We start from the raw sequence: 23,168 nt of genomic DNA, 5'->3' as shown, positions 1-23,168 counted from the left end.
TAGGAGAGAATACAATAATATCCTCTTTATAAAACAGTCAGAAGACCATTTAGGAAAAAAAAAAAGAAAAAAGAATATCCAAGCAGAAAGAGATATTTTTTTAAAAAATCAATACTAACTGCATCTCACAAGAAAATTAGGACAGAAGTTCTCAGACATAAAACACTCCAGTTGTTAATCAAAAATGTTTGTAATGAACAAAGCCAACAGACTCCACTGTTAGGGAAAGCCACTAATTGATAATGCTAACCAAGACCTCCTAACAAGGCCAACTACTTAGTTAGAAATGCTTAAGGAAAAAAGAGAATGTGACAACAGGAAATTTATTGCTGCTGGAACTGCTATCTTATCTACTCAAAACATAAATGTTATTCAACCTGAAAGACAAGAGATTATTCAAAATACCAGTCTCTCTTCAAACTACAGAATTTGCAAGCAAATATAAAGCAAACCCTTGAATGTAAAACAAAACTTATAATTTTGAAGGATAAATGAAATATTATTGAAGAGAGAATAGGAAATGGCTTTGACTTTGTGAAAGATTGTTTTCATTTGTTGCCCATCAAAAAACATGCCCACGCAGGAGACCAAACTGCAGTCATGGTTTAAGGCTAAGGGCTGAATTTGTCCTAGAGACTTTAATTCAGCACTGACTTTAAAAAGGAGCTATCCCTCACTGGTCTTTTTTATTCATGGGGGGAGACTGCATTCCGATGCTTGCCCACAGTGGGATAACAGCTCTTGAACTTGACCTATATCTATGGAAAGAGGAAAAAAAAAACCCAAAACACACAAAACCATTTCCTGGTCTACATAAAACTCTAAAGCTGGAGATATGTGTTAGCCCAGGATGTGGTTATGAACAAACAAGCAGCACTCCCAGATCAAATTCAAGTCTAACACATCACACGTTACAGACGTCTGGGGCTTTTCAATCAATGCACAATGAACAGACACCTTTCAGAGCTCTACATTCTCCTTACCCTGCACCCCCAGATTAGACTTTGTACCAGCTCCACAGGAATTTAGGTTATTAGTGATATCTTTCCATACTTGATTTATCATATTATATGGTACAGAGACCTCAAATACCAGTGAAAGAAGTAAAAAAACCTCAAACCATTCACCTTGTGGTTTGCTACATCAAAAAGTACACCTAAAAATACTCTTTTAAAGTACAGGGAATTTGCTGGGAAATCTCTCCATTTCCACAAATTTTCCAGGTTTCCTTCAACACGCAAGATGGGCAAGAACAGAACAGCAGCTCTTTACATCAACTTCGTCCCATTTACTTGTTCTTTCAAGGCCACCTATGGGGTAAAAACAAGGCATATGGCAGAAAACAGATCTAATCTCAAATTCCACCTTTTGACTTTATTTTCATCCTATAACCAAATACTACCAAAAGAAACACAAACAGGATATTCCTGAGGCAAAATTCTGTTAGATTAAAACTTGACAGCTAGTATTCTTCGCAAAAGGAATCTTATCCCCCTGGTTTGGTAGCGCTCACTGTGTGTCCACTTCTCAGATGTGCATCCATTACATGTGAAAACAAATAATTTGTTTCTGGTATTAATTCCCTGTAAATACTACTACAAAGCCAATATGAACTTTTTAAACTTATGCTGACAGAGCAACTGCATACAGGACCGAGCACTCAGTAAATACACTGCGTTCAAAAGAGCAATACTGAGGAGAAAAGCAGACAAAGGCTGCATATACTAATAGGATAGTCAAAGACTAGTGGAAGTGGGGAAGAAGAGTAACTCTTTTTCAAGAGTTCACAGATCCTTAGTATTGCACCACGTCTTAGAGTAAGTAGTGTTTACCTCTGGGGACAAAAGAAGTGCCACACCTGCTAATTGCTAATTAATCCTAAAACTGAAGTAGCATAGCAGTACCTGAAGGTAACCCTACAGCTGCTCCAGATAAAGAATCCATGTCAAGACTGCAGCATATAACTGCAGATGCCATAGCAGTGAGGTAGAAATACCTGTCAAGGTTAATTGGCTGGTACGTTTAAGAAGAAGAAAGGAATGCCATAAGCTGCATTATTAAACCACTCCGTTCCAGAAACCTGGAGCATCACTGTCAACACCAGTATCCAACACCAAACACACCTATGTTATATAATCTCGTTTTACCACACTATGGAATAAAATAGAACAGGTAGAGAAGCAGAACCTGCAGCCAGGCACCAGCTTACAGCTGTCAATAAGCGTACGGGATTTTGTGTGGGGCAACAGAGATGGCATTTCACAAAGTACCCCAAACAACCTCTGAAAACAAATACATTATCAGCCTATGCTGCAACTGGGGACAACGGCAACCCGGTCTCCTGCCCAATTCTATCAAGCACCAAACGTCTCGGAGACCACCGTTTCATTACGGTCGAGCGTGTTGCTGAACTGGGGCAAGTACAAGACATACCAAAATTGCTCGCTCAATAAAGTCACGAGTGTGTTTTGCCACGTGGAACCCTTCAGAAAACTAGGTCCCTTAGGATCCCAAAAGCAGCTTCATCCTAAACCCCATTGGAAGCAAACCACTTCCAGCTGTCCGTCCTGCAGAACCCAAACGTCAGTTTTTCAACCACAGGGTCGTGCACGCCGGAGCAAAACACAAACGTAACTACGAGATCCGCGACTCATCGCGCCGGTGACGACAACACACACCCCCGGCCGACACCCGTTCAGCGCAGCCTTTAACGCCGGGGGGGGGGGCGCTCTCCGCCTCACCCCCGGGCCGGGGCGTGGCCGGGGCGTGGCCGCCGCACCCCCACCGGGCCGGCGGAGGGAGCGGCGCGCCCCCTGCTGGCGCAGCGCGGAACCAGGCGCGGGCCCGCGGGAGGAGACGGCGAGGAACGGAGAAAGGAGCGAGGGGTTGTAGGGCTGCCGCCCGGCTTGCCGTTCGTCCAGCATGGGAACCAAGATTCCGCAAGAAATCAGACGAAATCTGCTACGACGGATTTCTTAAAAGCACCAACTCGCTGTGCGCCATAACCTCCGGCGCATGGGACAGCGCGCCGGGAAAGGGACCCGCGCCCGGGTCACATCAGCTGCAGTTGAAATGATTTAGGGCACATTCCCAATGAACACAGCGGTCCTCTTTTGTACGACACCCGCAAAGAACAGGCTGTGTATTTACTGTCATTGCTGGGACATACATGGCAAAAGAGAAAGGCTAGCGACTGCTGAGGGATAGCAAAAAGGCGTGACACGTAAATGACTTCATCTCATCATCGCTTTGGTTTTGAACCTGAAAACCTCAACTCACAACTCTGTCACGGAAAAGCCTGTGAAACCAAGGATTGTGCTCTTTACAGCCAATATGACTTCATTCTTTAAATCTTCCCCTCCACTCACAGGTAGCAATGGGAAGGTCATACTTGCCAAACTGTTCTGGCCAAAACCTGACTTACCTTCCTCAGAAAAAGGACGAGCTCTGCAACGGAATTAATCCCAAAACTACCAGACATCATGAAAAATGAACACGTTTTTACATCTCGCCAACACTCACAAACCAAAAAACAACCGCAGAAAAATAATACCTTTGAGAATAGCAGAAAAATTACACAAGTCATGTTTATGGGTTATAAAAGCCCTTTTATAAAGCCATTTTTAAACAAAACCAAAAAGTTTACAAAAGAAAATAAAAGATACAGAAGAATGAGTTGCTTAATATATTCCAAAAAGGAGAAAAATAAAAGAGGGGACACAATTCCAACATGCTGAACAATAAAGGGTTCTTTTTCCTTGTGGTTTTTTTTAATACAAAATACAAGCGAAGGATACACATACTTAAAACAGAGCTCAGGAGCAGGTATGCAGTCCTGGGAACCCTTTCAATAAAAGCAAAGCAGGGTTTTGTTTTGTTTTTTTTTCTTTCTTTGCAGGTACATACAGAGACTGGAATATGTAAAATTAAGTAGCACAAAAGACCATCACACAATTCTACCAATGAATGTTGCATCTATAAATTCACGAACATGGTCAACAGTCATGTTCACTTCAACCCCTTAAAAAAAAGTGTTGTTTTTATTTTAAATAAAGCATTAATGTTACATTCAGACTTAACTCCTAGTACCATGCGGTAGATCTCAGTATTGTCAAGGTATTGCAAGCATAGCCAACCCTATCGGGCCCAGTGATGACAACCACATCTGCACACGCACACCGATCACCGGCCAGCAGCACTGGACACTGTTTGCAGCTGCCCCCTTTTCTGTCTGCTCTTGAGATTAAAAAGAAATTAAAGGGGGCAGAGAGGGGAACTGCAAAGAGCCTGATTTTTAGAAAAGCTCAACAGGGGATTGCAAATACTCAAGACAAATATTCGTTGCATACCATATAATGATGCCTTGCTGATAGCCAAAGGCCCAAGGCCCTACCTGGAGTCTCCTCCTCTACCTTCAAAGTGATTACTCAGGGTTTGCTGTGACACGATGTTCATGGTTAAACAAAAATTATGTAGCTCTTATATACAATTTTTTGTAACAATTGCTTCTGCAGAAAAAAAAAAGTAAAACTCACTTCAGAACACAAAGGGAATAAGATGTCAGACACTCCCATGCGCGCACTCACACCCGCGCACTCACACACAAAATACTTCAGGGGCTTTTACACACATTATTCTGGCTTAAGCTGATTGAGTATTTCTCCATCCCACCCACTACCCCTCCCAAAATATATATATAAAAAACCCTTGCCCCAATATACAAAGCATATGCACAATGGTGTTTTGCAGTCACACTGAGCATGCTCAGACTGATGGACCCACTCGATTCACCGCGGCTGAAGGGGGCAGGCAGTCTAGAGAGTCGTTTCCAATAGTGGTTGATACACAGAGTCAGCACATGGTGAGAACTTGACTAGACTTTGAAATATTTGTGTTTTGTTTTTAATATAAAGAGTTCAATGAAAAGACATTCAAATGCCAGTCATCTACTGAAGTGGGAAGTCTAAAACGAGGATACACTTGATTTGGGGAGGTCTCGAAAGGACACTGTCATCTTTCAGAGCTCTCACACTCCACATAGTACTTTAAAAAAAAAAGTCATCTTGGACAGGAAGAACAGGATAGTTAGTTTTGCTTCCTAGTTTCATTACCAGAACTTGTATTTAAACCTCCCAAAACCGTAGGAAAATATTCAGAGTTCAGGGAAAATTTTCTACTTGATCATATACATATAGAATATATAATTTCCACATATAGATGTGACACACCCCCCCCCCAAACTAACATATCCTATATGCCAGCAACTATTTTGTGACAGTGTCCCTTTAAATATCCATCTGCTTACATTTTCATATCCTGCCTCCCCCAACAGATGAACGTCCACTTCTCAAACATTAAACTCATGGATCAGTTTGTAGTTTTTAAGAACCATGTGTTCAACAATATGATCTGTTATAAAAATAAACACTTCACAAACAAATTACATAAAGCAAAGCACCAGTTTCTACAGCTCAAAAGCTTCCAGCATGTTACAGTTTACTTCCCTCCCTCCTTAACCTGGGTGCCTCAGTGTCTATTGTACCTTTGTGACCATCACCAGCAGAGGGGAGGGGGAAAAAAAAAAAAAAAAAAAAAGAAAAAGAGGAATTCAAGCACATCTTCTGCCACTGCCCTGGTAGTCCATCACCTGCAGATGCAGCCATGTGGTGGCACAAGAGCTGAGCACGCTCAGAACAGTTACCTGGCATTGGTGAGGTTCCCCTAGCAGAAGTCACCCAAGGTGTGCTGCTTCTCTCCCCACACACTTTTCTGCTTTGATGAAAACAACAAAATTAAAAGCTTCTTGGCTGCCCCATTTCTAAATCTTGCTCTCACCCACAATCCATTCTGAAACCCATTTAGCTTGGCATGTTTGGCATTCTCAGGCTCATCAAACAGAAACTGAAGCAAATAATTTTTAGTATGAAATTGCAACTGAAATTGCAAATTTTTACTGATCAAGCCTTGTGGCCAGTTAAAGGCAGTACTATTTGCATGTAACTGCGAAACTCAATGTGATGGTGTGGATTCAGAAACAGAATGTATGAAAGGATATATAATGGAAGTTAGTTATGAACTACCGTTTTAAGAGTAAGACCAGGGCAGGGCACTAGATTAACTGAATTTTGGAATAAATCCATTTACCTCTCTGCAAAGGCTCCAAAACTACAGCTGTGTAACAGAAGACAATCTTTTCAAAGCCTTCTTCTGTGAATGAAACTTTCTGCTCCATGAAGAACTATTCATGCTCCTAAAGAAAGGCATTTTTACAGCTTTCCTTCAAGAAATCAGAATGCTTAATACAAATTAATTAAAAAGGACATTTAAAAATGTTAAGTCTGCCGCTACTGAAAAATGTTGTGTACTAAATAATTAAAAAAAAAAAGTATTAACCTTCACAATTTTCTTCTACCTGTAAAAATGTAAACTGCTGTATTTCTAACAGAGTAACCAAAAGACTGTTAGGGCTTAGTGTTTGCACAAATCAGCAAAACAGTAAGATATAGAAAAAGTTACAAAATCCCAGAAGTAGTACAGGATTTACATAGTGTTTGGGTTGTGACAAACTCAAAGATAAGCATCATGCAGCCTCTAACAGCCATGAGAGATGAACATATGAGAAAGCAGAACAGTTTGGTAAGATAAAGGGCCAAAATTGCCAGGCATAAAATAATCCAGTCCAAAACCTGAACTGAGAACAACAGAAACAGCCTTTAGTTAACTGTGTTAGAAAAAAAACCCAAAAATATATTTTAAGTGGAACTTACAAAACAGACTCTTCAGAAAAAAAAATCTGGTCTAGCGGGTAAAGAAACAGCTGTTTGACCAGATCAGCTAGAGGTATTCTACGTTTAAGTAATCCTTGTACATTTTAATACCAAAAAAACCCCAAGAACCCAATAGACAAGAGTAACTTGAAACACAGTCTGGACTGAAGGGGAACAACTGTGTGGACCAGACATTCACAAAAGTGTATGCTAACCCCAAATTTAATCCAAATGTTTTTTAAAACTTGGCCATTTATTTTCCCATATTACCCAAGAAACACTGGACTAGGCGTGGAGGGAATGCAAGAGACTCTGCTCTCCCAGAAATCTGGAAGGTAGGAAGAGGTGTGGGAGAGGAGAAGGGATTACATTGCTTATTTTTCAAGACTGATACTTCACTCCAGCCTTAAGCTGTTCTGTAAAATTAAACCACTTAAAAAAAAAAAAAGATTTACAATGGAAACACCGATCATCTTTATTGTAACGGCAACAGTAGTTTCATTATAGTAAAGAATGTTAGAGAACTTAAATTTTTATAAGCCAAGGTAAAGTAATTTATCAGCCTCAGTAAAATCCATGGCTATGAATCACACACGACAATCACTTGGCTGTTATATTAATATTCCGTTCCACATTTTAGGCTCCACACTGTGCTCAGCATCTTCAGGCTCCCTATGCCATTCAGCCAAGTGTCCTTCCTGGTCATATTAGTGTATCACATCTAAAAGCTCTCTAAAATCCAAACAGGATTAAAAATCTGGTAGCATGTGCACCAGAAATCCAACTAATTAGCTGCCTTATGTTACCTTCAAGAGGCTGGTTACAAAATGTGTAGTTCTGTGACAAAAAAAAAAAAGATGCAAAGCTTGTCAGCTATAAGATGACTGCGAGCAACATACAGAAAGCACAAAGAGTTTAAGAAAAAAAAAAAAAAGAAAAATGGCAGGTCCAGTTTTCAGTATTTCCACCAACAAACATGGCAGCAACCTCTGTATTAGGGTTTGAAAAACAAGGCTTGTGTACTTTAATTGAAGTTTAAAAAAGGATATGGCTGCTTTGATAAAAACACATTAAAATGCCACCACACACATCTCAAGTGTCTTGCATTTAGAGGGACATTCTGCTTTTATTATAAAACGACAACCCTGCTACACTGCTTCCAAACTCCACTTCCTCCCAGCTTCATCCTTTAATACCGTTCCCTATTCAGCACTTCTTAGGCTTAGGGAGCAGAATGACAACCAACAGTTAGAAGCAGACATGTCGATGTAGGAGCAAAGCCTCCCGCACTGTAGGGTGGAAGGATGAAGAAATGGAAGTGGTATCGTGGTGATGTTCACTATCAATGGAAGTCTGCTGTCCAACACTGTAGCTGGAGAGGCTGAGAGGTATGACTACATAGCCTTTCCAAGGACAGATGTAGGGAGAGAAGAGAAACACTTAAGCGTGACTCATGGGATCCGAGACTGACCAGAGCATTACAGGAATCCTTTGCTTCACATTTATAAAAGGACATCCCTCGCCCCAAAAGCTAAAGAATTTAGGTTTACACTACCCATTAATTTTTTTCCTTGGAAAAACTTTAAAGACATTTTCCACAATACCAAATGGAAACCAGAGTTTTAAAAATTGTTTTCAATTTCTCTGCCCTATTCTGCCCATCTATAGCCAACCTTGGAAGAAATAAAATAGAGTTAATGGATGAGAGAAGCTTCTAGGTTGTATATCTAAATTTGTATAGAATGAACTGCAATTTGCCTAAAGCAGAATAGTGTTCTATCCAGCAAAGACAAAAGATCTCGCATCCTAATTGGAGGGTCTTTTCTAAATAAAAGACAGTGGACCATCTACAAGTCTCTTGATTGCTTTCCACAAAAAACGTGCCTGAATCCAAGAAACACAGGTTTCCCCCCCATGTTTCCTCTTCCTCAATTGGAATTCGTATCAACTACATTTTTTTCTGAGAGTGAACTTGTATCAACAAAAGTCTGTTAAAGCATAGGTTCATTTTTTCCACATATTCAAATACAGAATAATAGTTTTAAAGAACTCTTACCAGCACTGGAAAAATCTATTCTACTTAACGATTTGTAAGTATGGTTTCCACGTATCAGCCTCAAACCTTATTGCTTCACAACTGCAGTATCCCTTGAAAAAAATATATATTTAAATGGTCTGTTAATTTGTCTCAAATGGCTTTCAGATTTGGTGGGGGAGGGAGAACGGAATGGCCAACAGAGAACATCGACTTCAAAATATTACTGTATAAGGGTTTCCTTATTAAAAAAAGGATACACTGTATTAAACAGCTGAAAGTAAAGACAGCATTCAAAGCCCATGAGTCAAGCCACAGCCAAAACCGTGTTCTACCCCTAAGTATGTTTTCTTTTCCTTTTTCTTTTTTTTTCTTTTTTTTTTTTTAAACAAAGATTTCCTCAACTGCCATTTAATCTTCACCAGAGGGTGCTTCATCTTCAGATCCCTCATCCCCTGACTTCTCTGGTGGAGGACTGGCTGATTTTTTCTTTTCTGGGGGACTTTCAGGCTCTTCATCCTCTTCTTTGGGGGATGGGGTCTTTTCTTTTGTTGCCTTGGAAGCTGTGGGGCGGCCTGCCTTCCCTTTGCCTTTCACTGGACTGGGGGTCACTGAAAAAAGAAAGAGCTTATAAAGGTTATGATCAGCAACAAAGACAAGAAAGTCATATGGCTTTATACAAACAGGATTTACAAGACACTTTGGTAGCAGGTTTCATTTCACTTTGACCATACCACACACATGGTGTTTTTTGCACTCCATATTAGTAAAGCTGAACTGAAAAGTTAGCTAACAAGATTTAAAAACTATTTAATTGCAAGTCCTGATTAATTACTGGATATGACATCATAAACTAACAGAGCTAGCCTCTTGTCAAACCAGTACATATGTTACTATCATGACTTTAGACTTCCTGCAGAAATACATCAAGTTTTCCTTTGGTTCAGATTTCTCCACCTTCCTCCACCCTGAAAACATCACAAAGTCCATGAGTGCCAAACAAAGCCACAAATTTTATCACTTGGCTATGATACATAGGAAATGCAGCATCTCAATAGGGAATGTTTTGCAATCTATGCAGTTTTTGCCAACAAGACATAGATATTAACTCAATCTCTTAAAGTAAGAATTAAAGCGACTTTATTATTTCATAGCCCTGCTTTAAATCATGGTACCTCACATGAATTAGCCCTTCAACATTATATGTGAATGCCTACCGACCCCAAGATTTCTACTGAGTCTTCTATAGTCGAAAAAGAAAATACTAGCCTCTAAAGCAAACTTTCTTTGCACAGACTCACCTGTAGCCTTTAGCCTGGGCTTCGGCATTTTCTTTTCTTTCCTCTCTGGCTTGGATTTCTTGGAGACCTTTTTATTTTTCTTTTTTGAACTGCCATAGTCACTATCATCATCATCTTCCATGAGGAAGTCTTCATCGCTTCCTGAATCTGCTGAAAGCACAAAGAAATTTAAGGTTTTGGAACAAAGGAAAGAAAGCAGAAGATACAGTTGAGAGATCTGCCAGTTAAAACTGTTGAGACTGGAAAGTAGGACTCTGCGACCTTATAAGCTTCCACCTATCTGCTGTGCTAAAGAAATTTGATGTAGCAGAAGATTTTACACTGGTAGGGATAAAGCACTAGTATGATGAAACAGGCAAGTGTTTTGAGGTCGTCAAAATACGCTCCGTCTCCTTAATAAGTAACCCATCTCAAAATAAAGAGAATCTCTTGACAAAGAGAAGTTACATGATCTTTTCAGTGGTACTCATATTTCATTCTGAAATCATGTTTGCACTCAGTATTTCAGGAACTTGCTGCAGTTCATCAGCAGCTTAACCCATCTCTTCTTATGAAACAAACTGTCCTAGTTTGATCAATCAAGGATAAAGTACTTCATCTGAAAGTAGCATCAATGCCTCAATACCAATGGGATACAAAGCAGCAGCAAAAAGCATTAAGAACTTTACGTTAATCCTTTAGGACTGCTTATAAAGACATAAATCTTTGCTGCAAACTTCAAACAAAAATTCTAGATGTGAAAAACGTAAGCTTGGTCTGCTGGACAGATACACAGTAATAAGTTACCGAGAAGGCAAACTTATGTCTTCACTATCACAGTCAAAAAGCAAACCATGTTCCTTTTGCTGTCTTGCCAGACCCATAGACTCATGTCTGGTACTATACCCATGGCACATTGATTTTAACTTCTTACAATCCCATTTACTCACTCTCCTGGAACTGTGCCTCATCATCCTCTTGTTCTTCCTCCTCACTACCCACATCATCCATAAGCATCTCTCGTTGTTTAGAAGCTGCTTTGGATGCTGCCTGTCGCTGCTGACGCACATTTTTGTGGTCTTCTTTCTCGTCCTCGCTGTCCTCTGCAGTAAAAGTCACCAAGTTATAATGAAGATACAGAACACAGACCACCTAACTGTCTTGAGGTAGCACGTGGGCAAGACAAAGGTCAAGTCATTCACGAGAAAGTTAATCAAAATGCTTACTGAATAACTGAGCCCTGAGGGGAACATAGCCACATTCAACTTAATAAGTGTGTTTCTGTAATCACCCAACAATGATCCTGTGCAGTATCTTTCACTGCAAAGACTAGCAACACTTTTTTCTTTTTTTCTTACCTGCAGGCCTTTTCCTGGATTTGGAGGCTGCTCTCTTATTCTTTTCTGGTTTAGCCTTTTTTCCTTTTTTGCTTTTTTGTGAGCTCTCATAGTCACTGTCAGCTTTGCCATCATCTGCTCCTAAGTCATCATCTTCGCTGCCAAAATCTTCATCTGGAAGGAAAAGGTACAAACATGAAATTTCTTGTATCATTCTGAAATATGGACAGAAACTACAGGGAAGAGATTAACACACATTATCTATCTGTGAAGATAAACTTTATAGCAGCATCATATTAAACAAAAAAATGTTATCCCAAACCAGGGCCGGAAGTAACAACAGTAGAGGCAGCATCCAGCTTAAGATAAGTGTATTAAGAAAAGTGCATGCTTCTCTAGTCAGAACAATTTCTTTCCTATGTCAAATCCTATTCCTGTAACTCTTACAAACTGGTCTTTATTTTGAAGATACACTATCAGTACAATGTAGTTAGTTACCTGCCGAGTGTGAATCGTCTTTCTTAGTCTTCACATCTTTTTCTTCTGAATCCTCACTGAAAATAAAAGAAAAACAGGGTTTGACTGCTGTTTTACTTTGATTTCAGTCACTGCGGTATGGAAAATACCAATTTTCAGAGAGCAAACAGATCTCTAGGCTGGGAATATGCACTTTTCCTGGACATTACCAAGTTATACTTCAGGATTACAGAGCTGCATATGTAGTTATCATGGTTGGAAAGATAAATTCTGAATCACATACAAACCTACAGACTCAAGTGAACCAACCAGGAAATAGGTTGAGATGAACCACACACTTCACTCTGAAACCTACCAATAATCCAGTTGTCTTCCATTTTACAGTTAGAATTTTGAAGTTTTATATGCTAATGCATGTCTGAGTCTATAAATGGAACAAAGTTTTTTTCTGAATATATTTATAGTCATCACTTGTCTTTATGTGATTTTCTTCTTTGGACTCCTTCATTCTGTGTACATTGCTGTATAGCACTTAACTAGCACACATTTGGTCTACAATCTCTCAAACAATCTGATCTCTGATAGTTTCACTGCTCCCTACTAGTGGTTTCAATCCTCATCAGAAGGTATCCCTATCAAGCCAGTACTAATGTTCTGCTCTTATCCAAACCCCCATCATTAGCCATCACCACTGTCCAGAGAGAGTTTTCCTTCCAGCATGTAAGAACACGCACTCCAATCGGAAAGTAAACAAGTGTTTTAAAGAGTAATGGTGAATACTCTGTCAAGGGCCACTGATATACAGCATGCTTCAGGAATGGCTGCACTGCAGAGTTTACCAAGATCAAGAAATACAATAGATCAAACCATCGCTACTATCAAATTTGGCAGTTGGCGCTGACACACAACATTTTTCAAGAACTCTAATAGTATAGATAACTTGTCACATTGCAGCCCCTCAGGCCTGTATGTTTTCAGTCTTGTACAGACAACTGGATTTCAATCACTTAAATACGTGCGTTTGGTTTACATGCAAGCCTTCTGCAATGTTTGTGACACATGTGGAAATGCTCTTACATACTGAAAAATCCCCAAAGCTAATGGGACATCAAGGTCAACTATTTAGTTGCTTTGGGAGCTGCCTAGCCCAATTTCTTTATATGTTACACCCATTAAATATTTGATTTCAGGTGTTAGAGGCATTTGCCGGGCTGAAAATAGTCTCGCCCCCTCAGTTCACAATAGCAGGTGGACCATGCAAATGTTCCCATGTCTACATTCACCTTTCAACTTATAAAACAGGAGCATGATGTGGAAGCCTCTTAAGCACACCTACTGGTAAGTTACCTATATTCCAGCAAACAGTGCAACAGAACAAAGAGACACCTTGGGCTTATAGAGTAAGAACCAGCTGGCAGAACCTCCATGCCTGAAGTTGATGCCTGTCATGAAAGCAGTCATTTGACCTAATAGGTCTTAAGGCAATCATTTACTGACCATAGTTATTGTAAAAAAGGAAGATACCTTCACTCTACAGGAAAGACTTTCATTATTCATTAAGGCATCCCTTAGAACTGAGTCCTTTCACACTGCTGCAGCAACTCAGTTATTAAACCAAGTTACTTTGTTTATGAATTAGACAAAACTGGAAATGACAAACAAAGAACGATATAACTAACAAATGGCCCCTCCTCCTAACTGCCATTGTACCATCCCATTTAATCTTTAACCACAGGAATGCTCTGAGCATACCAAAAAAACATGGAAAACTAAATGCATCTTGCCATTAACTTACCTGGGTAATTGTACTAGTTGCCAATTTTTCTAACTTGGATCATATTCCTTCCCATTCCAACTCTCTAGCTTTGGAAAGCTATTTTAATGATGAAGTACTAGTGACAAGTACTTTACACATGATTTCTCTGTCTACTCGGGTAAGAAAGAACCACCTCAATGTCCAAGCTGGTTATGCAAGCTTTGTGATTGAAAGCTCTGTATCTTACACTGCAGGCCTTGAATTCTACTTAAAATCACTCTTCTTAGAAGATACTGCTCCCCACATACAGGACAAGGTTTGGAGACAATGTTCCTAACAGATTGGTGTGGTTTAACCCCGGCTAGCAACTAAGCACCACACAGCTGCTTACTCACTCGCCCCCGGTGTGATGGGGGAGAGAATCGGAAGAGTAAAAGTGAAAAAACTCATGGGCTGAGATAAAGACAGTTTAATAGGTAAAGCAAAAGCCGTGCACGCAAGCAAAGCAAAACGAGGAATTCATTCACCACTCCCCATCAGCATCAGTGTTCAGCCATCTCCAGGAAAGCAGGGCTCCATCACGTGTAACAGTTACTTAGGAAGACAAATACCATCACCCTGAACATCCCCCCCTTCCTTCTTCCCCCAGCTTTATATGCTGAGCATGACGTCATATGGTCTGGAATATCCCTTTGGTCAGTTGGGGTCAGCTGTCCCAGCTGTGTCCCTTCCCAACTTCTTGCACACCCCCAGCCTCCTCACTGGTGGGCTGGTGTGAGAAGCAGAAAAGGCATTGTCTCTGTATATGCACTGCTCAGCAGTAACAAAAACCATCCCTGTATTATCAACACTGTTTTCAGCACAAATCCAAAACTTAGCCCCATACCAGCTACTATGAAGAAAATTAACTCTGTCCCAGCAAAACCAGCACACAGATGAAGTGCTTCTTTTACCTGTCCTCCTGAGAATTCTTCCCAGATCGCCTCTTATTTTTAGCCTCCCGGGGAGACGAACGGATTTTCTTGGATGGGGGACCTGAATCTCTTCCATAATCTTCATCTGGACGGGACAGTACAAAATGGTTTTGAATCAAACTCCTAGTTCCCAGCAAACTGACTTCCTCAGCTATAACTTAAACTGACCATTTCATGCACATCAAAAAGAAGCCCTTCAAAAAAAAAAAAAAAGTCACAAAGCTTCAAACAAAACTTTACAGAAGCAAAGTCCTGTCTTAAACTAGTGATTTACCTTTTCTTCTGCCAACAGCACAATAAAAATGCCGCATACAATCAAGTCTGACACAGGACTACTAGGAAACATATGAAAAGCCTCACAGGAGGACACAGCATCTCATTTTACAGCTAGTCAGAAACAGAGTTTTTATGTAAACCTGTTAAAAATTAACATCCATACATACTTCTACACGCTTTTAACAGCATTTTATTTACTGTCCTATGATGGGGGAAAGTATGTCGTTATATAGTAGTTTACAGTGTAACTTTTTACAACTATTACACAATACCTTATACAATACAAGTAACAGGACTGCAATTAAGAACTACGCATATTTGTTTCCATTAATTATCAGTGCAAACAGTAGCAGTATGTCTGTTTAAGAACACAATATATATATTCCATATGGCTTCCAGAAATATTTCGTTAATTCACACAGAACCTAAAGATTTTTTTTTTTTTAGATGCAATTCACAAAAATGCCTGACATTACAGGATTAACGCTAGTCCACTAAAATAAATTGAAAACATATTTTACTGTAGAAAAAAGTGGCATCAGGGAGATTCTGCCACAGACCATAACATAGACCAAGGAAGAAGACAGTTGCTGCCAACAGCCTCAAGGCACTACAACAATACAAGCATTAAATAATAAGATTTCTATCACCATTGTTTGTTTAATACAAAACATATGAGAATCATTATATTTTCAAATACTTATTAACAGTTCAGAGACTGTGAAGAGCAGAAACTCCTTAGCATTTAAGTTAAAGATGTGACTAGAAGCAAAAGAATTAATATGCAAAGCAATAAACTGCTCTAGCCCAAGAATATTATACTGTTAAGAAAAAAGTCATTTACCAGCATCATCTGATTCCTGAAACTGGGAGTAATCGACGACCTTCCTGTTCCTGTTAAAAAGCAGGGGGTGAAAAAAAAATTAGCAATTCATAATCTCAGAGATACAAAAGCTTTCTTCAAGTAACAAGAAAGTGCCATATCCTTGCTTCCAGTGCAAGATTTGTAGCCCAAAAACATCCCAAGAACACTCTCATAAATAAGCCACCTACACCTTTCAAGTCAGAAATGAACACACAGTGTATTCTAGCATTTTCCTAAGGAGCTATTATAATAGACTGGATTATATTCTCAGAATTTGAAAGTGCTTTTTGGCAAGTAGCACACTCTGATGGCTCCTGACTGCAGTGAGGAAGAGCCGTCTTAACCTATGCTACATGGTTCTTTCATTATTAAAACTACGTATCTATCAATATATAACATGATACTAGTGAAAGCACTATTTGAAAGCAATGTCTGCACCTCAAGATTAAAGTTGCATTTAAAGAACGCATCAGCCTGAACTTTAAGCCAGAGCTCCCCCACACCCTGTCTCAAAGCTGTGATATTTAAGACTAGGATTCCAGGTATAAAACAAGTACACAAATACTATCATGAAATAGATAAACATTTCCTAACTGTTCTTTTTTGAATTTCTGTTTCTCACAGCTCAATATAATCATGCTTGACCTCATACCTTCCTTTCAAGATGTTTGCTTTCCTATGTGATCCCTATTTCTAAAGCATTTTAAGTTTTCTCCAGGGGCTTCTAGGAGCTTTCTCAATTAGTTACTTTGATGCTCTAACAAGATGTAAGAGAGCTGTTACAATGCTTAACTGTATCACTAGGCACAACAATGAAAGAACATACACATTTCACCCAACCTATATTTTTGGACAGCGAATGAGCATGGATCCATACTTTATTTACCTCATCAGCACCTTCTCTGCTCTCTAACCTAACTGAAAGTAGCACAGGCAATGAGGTATCATTAACAGTGCAAATGCAATGGCCAATTCTAGACAAAATTAGTTAACTACACAAGCAGCTATTACTGAAACCAATGCCTCACTTGCCAACAAAATTAGATGAGTTTCTCTGATTTACCAAAACCTAAAAACCAAAATCTAAGTAACTGTTGGCTATTTTCTCAGCACCTGTCCCAACTACTTTATTGACAAGACATAACTGCCCTGTAATACAGCTACTCAAGGGAACCAAGACAGCTACGTAATTGAATTATATTTGAGTTCTAGCTGATAATGCCTCAGTCAGACTCCAAACATCTACCTCTTATGGCTGACATGCAATGGGAGGATGAGGCACAGCTGAAAAAGGCACTAGAGATTCAGGCAGCCCTCCACACACTTTTTACAATCCCTTTGACCCAAAGCCAATGATGACCTTGATTTTGCAGTAATCATCACATGAGCTCACCGCTACAACTAGAAAAGTCAGGCAGGCGATAGATTAAGTGACCTACCCAGCATCACAGACTCGAGGACTGCTGCAAAGAGAAGCCAACACAAGCTCCATCCAGCAGATGAACCACAATGCACTGCAGAGCATGACTGCTGAATTTCACATTCAGTTCCCATTAACTGAACTGCACTTTGCGATTAACATCGTGCACCGCTAATAAGGCTGTTTAGTTGAAAGATACCCCAAAAGTCACTGTTGTGTTCTGGCTGTTGATCCATTTGAAATCAATTACAAGTCACCCTCCTGTACAAGTACCCCTATATTCATGGCTTACAGCAGCAGCCTTCAAAAGACAAAGGAGCATAATTATTTTATTTCAACCCTACACCAAGCCTCTTAAAAAAAACTCCCCCAAAACCCCCCAACCCCTCAACAACAAAAAAAAACCCCAACAAGAAAACAAAAGGAAGGCAAGACCAGTCATTAGATTTCTACAGGCTGGATCCCATCCAAGCTTCAGAGTATGCATGAGTGGAACAAAGTACAACAGTGATGCGCTACAGAGTGCTGCTCACTCACTCACAGTCCGAATATGGTAAAATACCAATTTAGAAATACAACTATTGGCACGCCTTGTTATGGTGTACCATGCAGGGACTCAAATTCTTGTTGCAACAGGTAGTCTTCCTGAAGATTGCCTCCTGACCCATCTCACATGTGAAAACACTGATTTTATTCTTGTAAGTATATGAAGGACAATAAAGTTACTAAATAAGATGTTTGATGTGGTACAAGTATCAGGTATTAGGTTTTTTCCTCTAAAAGTCTAAACGGGGAGGAGGGGGGAAAAGTAGAATTGCCACATGTTCTGTTCTAGCAGTTTTGTAAAACAATGGTTTCTGACATCACTTATCTAACAAACAAGATCGAAATTGCAATATTGCCGCCTTGTAGTAAAGTGGTCATACACAGCTTCATCTTCTTCAGTCAGAGACCCATATTAAATCAGGTACTGAAAATGTAACACAGTCAGATAAAACATTAATGAAAGACATTGTCCCTATGGAAAACAACCTTCCTCTTTCTAAGCACTGTACCCTACCTTCTCAGCTAGAAAGTAAATCCTGCTGGGCTCTCACTACCTGGTGAACAGGAGTAGTGATACTTATATCAAAAAAAAAAAAAAATCACTATGGAAGAAGAAAACAAAAGAGAAGGCTGTTTGGTTTGCTGTATCTTATTTTGCAGGGCAAGGAGAAAGGTGGAGGAAAGAAGGTATATTTACACTGGTATTACTGAAGATAGAAACTTGCAAGTCTTCCCAACAGAACCAGAGAAGCTCACAAGGGCAGAAACATCAAACAAACTGCTCTTGCATCTGCCATTCTCCTCACTCTATACTCATCATTCACCCCATTTAGATCAACTTCTGTTTTTTCTTTAGAACTGTCAACAGCACTGATGTGCAATGCTTAATAATTACAAGTCTGCAAAGAGAGACTGCACCTTTTATTACACCAAGGTGATAAAAACACAGTAGATAAGCTACCTGGAGTTAAAAGCCTGAAAAAAAAAAAAAATTGCTGGTTTTGTCAATGAAGAGTATCTCTTTGCCACCAGCAACCATCTAGAAGATGTTAAGGCAAGCAACCAGACATAAAAATAAACAATTTGTTAAATTCAGTTAGACTGAGCATAAAAAGACAGTCTAGTAGACATCTGGGATGGATATTGTTCAATCTGGTTTAAAATATGCACTGAAATTTTAAGATAACTTACTTACTAATTCAGCTTAACAATTGAAGTGTGCATGTGAGAAGGAACTGGGGGAGGAAAGGTGTAGAGAGAGGTCCCAATAGCACAAGTTTTTAGTAACAGCTGTCAGTCCAGTATTTTTGGAATAGAGTAACTTATCAACACGTTATGTCGGAAGCACCTACTTAGCAAAGTAATAGTCAAGTAATCTAGTAAGAACTCAGAAATGCACAGTAATTCGTACAACCCATACTCAATGCCTACCAAACTGAAATTTTGAAATGATGAAAAGCAATACTAACATTTAAAAGGATCACTAAATGCCTATACAACTGAATAAGAACTGTATGGTAATACCCTATCTTCAGCTAGTGAGGTCCCTAAATCCTCAGTCTTTGTAAGTCAACACATCAGAATGCAACCTAATGACCAGTTAGAAAGCTTCTGTTTTTTTTAAAAGGGAATACTTAGATCCCCAGATATTTCCACAGGCATTAAAATCCACAGATAGTATAAGTTTAAAAAAAAATACATATACTCCTGAAAAGCAGTGCTAGAAGGAATCTTCAAAAAGCTAGTAACTGATCTCATCATGCACTGAAGAGGAACATTTAGGTTAAATGATTATCAGCAGAAGTAAAAACCCATCCTCTTATACAATACGGCAAGTAAAACGCATGACAGGTTAAATGGTAACTGAGGGGTTTTTTTGTTTGGTTTGTTTGTTTGTTTTTTTTAAACTACAGCATTTAACCAATATAACTATCAAACTAAGCATTTGTGAAAAAAAGTTACGGAACTTCCTTCACTGTAAAGGCCTGTTGCAGGTCTGGCACAGAGCGGTCAGTTTCACTTTCTGGTTCTCATTCCAGTTGGTAAAGGTGTCTCACTGAGGTCAACATATTATCAATAAATAGTTCCATTAAAAGCACCCCTCTGGTGCCTTTTTTATACATAGATAAGCAAAAAGATAGATAAGAAATGTTTCTTATAGGTATTTTCAAAGTTGTGCTAAACAACTACGCAGTGCTAGATTTAGGCCTTAAATGAACATTCACTTACAATTATGCATCAGAAGTTGAAACATTGAAGCCTAGTGACAGTTATGTACCTAAAACACGTCACTATGGTGTTAGTCTATTCAAAAATTGGCACAACTGTACTCAGACAAGACTCACCGACTAGAGGTTCCCAATTACAGAGGTCATTGTTTGGGTCTGGACTTGGTGTAACTCCAAACGTCTGTAAGACTAGGCACTGCTCATGGTATCTGCAGAATTTTTAGGGATACACATGACTTGAAACTCCATAAAACAATTAAATGATTTATGCAGCAACAGTTTTAGCAGTCTTGTGCCCATCCTCCATTTGAACCTAACTACAATTGAGAAGAATTTAAAATATAATATAGAAATGCTCTGATGCAGAGCCAGGGGAAAAAAAAAAACAAAACAAAACACAAGCAAAACCAAACAAACCCCAAAACACACACACACACACACAAATCAATTCTGCAACCTGTGTTGTTCCTGGTATTTTGATTTTTATTGTGTCTCTACCTTGCTCTCTGTTTCCCTTTAGACTGAAAGTTTTCAGAGCAAGGATCGTATCTTTTTACTTATCTGGAAAGTGTCTATAGCTTATCTCTGGACACTACCACACATTATTACTCAAGTTAAATGCCAGTCCCCAAGGAAGTGTTGCTTTTCTGCTGCCCCATGGAAGTTTTCCAGAATCACAATATTTATACTTTACATTGTCCAGGTACAACACTGGCAACAAGACAAGTTACATTTAATAGATAAATCTATTTTTTCCTTCAAGTAAAATCTCGAAGGACCACCCTTCCACTGTAGTGCCAATGCAAGACTGGGATTCAAGAGTTACTAATAAAGAAAAATTAAGTACCTAAAGCCTTGAAGCACTGAGATAGAGCAATTCATAACTGGCTTTAATCTTAAAATGAACAAACGAAAAACCCCTGTGATTTCCATACTTGCCCACACTGTTTCATTTTGCAATGCCTGCAGGAGAGGAGTACCAGCAAGTGAAAGTGACCAGCAAGGAAAAGCAGAAGCAAGCTCCATCAAATTTAAAGTCAAAATTCTTACTTAAAACACATTAATTGATGCTCTATATAAAAACAGTGACTCAGAATGTTTTATTTCATTTGTATTCAAGGACAGGGATATAATAACGTAGCCGTCAGCTCCAAATGCTCTTTTTGCAGTGCTACAGAAGAGTTAGCCACAAGATGCAGAGGTTCAATAACTGTAGGTTCCTTCACTTTTTACTTCTTGCCATTTTCTAACAATAGTGCAGATACCATTGTTATCCACCCAGAAGTTTAACTGTGTAGAAAGTACTTGGCTCTAAGTGCCAGGCACATGAAGCCTGTAAATACCAGGACTTTATTACTACTTCTTAACAATTATAAAAAACTGACTTCAACAACCAGACTCAGTCTTAAGGCAGTCTGCTACCAACAAGTGGAGTAGAAACTGGGGATATACGTTGGATTTTATTAAGTTCATTGTTTTAGCTGTGCATATATATATTCACTACAAACTAGCAGACATAACTCAATTCAAAGACCGCTGAACAGAGGAAAACTTTTCCAACACTAAATCTTATTCTGATGAGGAACCTTTCACCAGACTTCCATATTGCCAACAATTAGCTAAGATATCCAGAAAAAAAAATTTATACAATTTTAAAGTTTTGAATTTAAATCTATTAGGAGAGTTCTCCAGTTACTACCTAGTAGAGCAACATAATGTACTTGCCACTGAATATTTATATTTTTTTCCCCTGAAAGGGCTGCTCAATACAGCTAGATAGCGGAATGCTATCCTGACAGGTCCCAAAAGGTTTTCTGCTACTCACAGCCTGCTGGACTTTGGCACTTAATTTTCCTGTAGACCAGTGCCTGTCAACTGAGGGTAAGACAAGTCAGATCTTTCACAACACTGCAGGATCGTACAGATTTTTTTTTTTTAATTATTTTTTTAGAAATGGTTGCTTACAAAGTTACTTAATACCAGAAACCTTAGAAGCTATAGCTATACTTTTAAAGATACAATACTTTCCTTACCTGTAGCAAGACTCCAGTGCTGGCAAGTAAATCACCAGCAGAACATACACCGAAGTGTCACCCTGAGCAGCAAAGTCACTGTATTTCAGAACACAGGCACTGTCATTCGAGATCAGACCACTAGTGCATCTAGTCCAACATTCTGCCTTGCAAAAGGCCAAAGCCTGATGCTTCAGAGCAGGGTATACCCAGTCCTATTAATCCACCTTTTGGACCCGAGACAATTCCCTAGGACCGGAACTTTGAGCTTTATTTACCCTTACCTTTGCATGCAGGAATACACTATTGGTTAAAAAAAAAAGCTACGAAAACCAACTGTTTCACTCATCCCTGTGCCAAACTTTCCTACTTAGCAAAGTAGTCCTAGTTTCCGTTTACTTTTTAAACTCTCACATATTAGAGATATTACTTAAAAACAAAGGTTATCACCTATAAATGTATGTATGTAAGTTTTACAGCCACAATTAATTTCATATTTATTATTCCAAAAGATCCAGAATACCTAGGATCCACAGCCTAGATCAGGCTTACTGGGAATAAAAGTACAACCAGTTACTTAAAGTATCTTGAGAATGGAAAAAGGTCAGAGCGTTCGAAGAATACCTTAAGAAACCTCTTACCTTTTCTATAAAGACAATTTAAATTGCAAGTTCACTCTCTGAGTACTTTCCAGAGAAAAGTAGAAAAGAATACACTCCTCCCCCCTCAATAAACTTCCAGATACGTGGCAAGCTCTCCACGCCATAGATTTTCAAAGTTATCACGATTCAACAACGTGGTTAAGATCCCCCTGCAACTCCAGGTCCAACGCTGTCTAACTAAAGACACAAACACCACGACCCACCTCATGATTACTGCTGGGGAGAATACAGCCCGTTTAGCTAAATGGCCCACGGTTTCCTCCTCCCCACAACCTAAAATCAGTCCCCCCGGGGGTTGGGGGGAGGAAGGGGGGAAACACCAGTAGGAAACCGACCCGGGGAGAGCAGTTAGCTACCAGGCGAGAGGAAAAGGGCGTGTGTTCAATGCTGTTCCCACCAGAGGGGGCGGCTCCTTCGAACTCCTCCCCTAAACGTGGTTTAACTTGTATGCACAGCCCCTCTCCTCCAGACCCTCGCTGGTCACGGCGGATTGCATGCGTGTCCCCTCCCCCAACCAGCGTGGTCTGCTCGGC

The 23,168-nt window shown here is 39.5% G+C and overlaps 1 protein-coding gene across 1 annotated transcript in view; it reads right to left on the bottom strand.

The window, feature by feature from the left end:
* Nucleotides 1–3,593: 3,593 nt before the first annotated feature.
* Nucleotides 3,594–23,168, bottom strand: part of NUCKS1 (nuclear casein kinase and cyclin-dependent kinase substrate 1) — a 20,885-nt gene continuing 1,310 nt past the window's right edge. Inside the window, exons 2-9 of the mRNA XM_010579922.1 lie at nt 15,747–15,796; nt 14,606–14,711; nt 11,918–11,973; nt 11,441–11,593; nt 11,033–11,185; nt 10,104–10,253; nt 8,824–9,413; nt 3,594–6,250 (exon numbers count right to left, since the gene is read on the bottom strand). Coding sequence (XP_010578224.1) covers nt 9,214–9,413; nt 10,104–10,253; nt 11,033–11,185; nt 11,441–11,593; nt 11,918–11,973; nt 14,606–14,711; nt 15,747–15,796 — 868 coding nt within the window. The 3' untranslated portion in view covers nt 3,594–6,250; nt 8,824–9,213. The remainder of the gene's footprint in view (nt 6,251–8,823; nt 9,414–10,103; nt 10,254–11,032; nt 11,186–11,440; nt 11,594–11,917; nt 11,974–14,605; nt 14,712–15,746; nt 15,797–23,168) is intronic.

The sequence above is a fragment of the Haliaeetus leucocephalus genome, unplaced genomic scaffold, assembly GCF_000737465.1.
Source record: "Haliaeetus leucocephalus isolate CR32 unplaced genomic scaffold, Haliaeetus_leucocephalus-4.0 Scaffold68, whole genome shotgun sequence".
Lineage (NCBI taxonomy): Eukaryota > Metazoa > Chordata > Aves > Accipitriformes > Accipitridae > Haliaeetus > Haliaeetus leucocephalus.
This window is presented reverse-complemented; position numbering and strand designations above follow the sequence as displayed.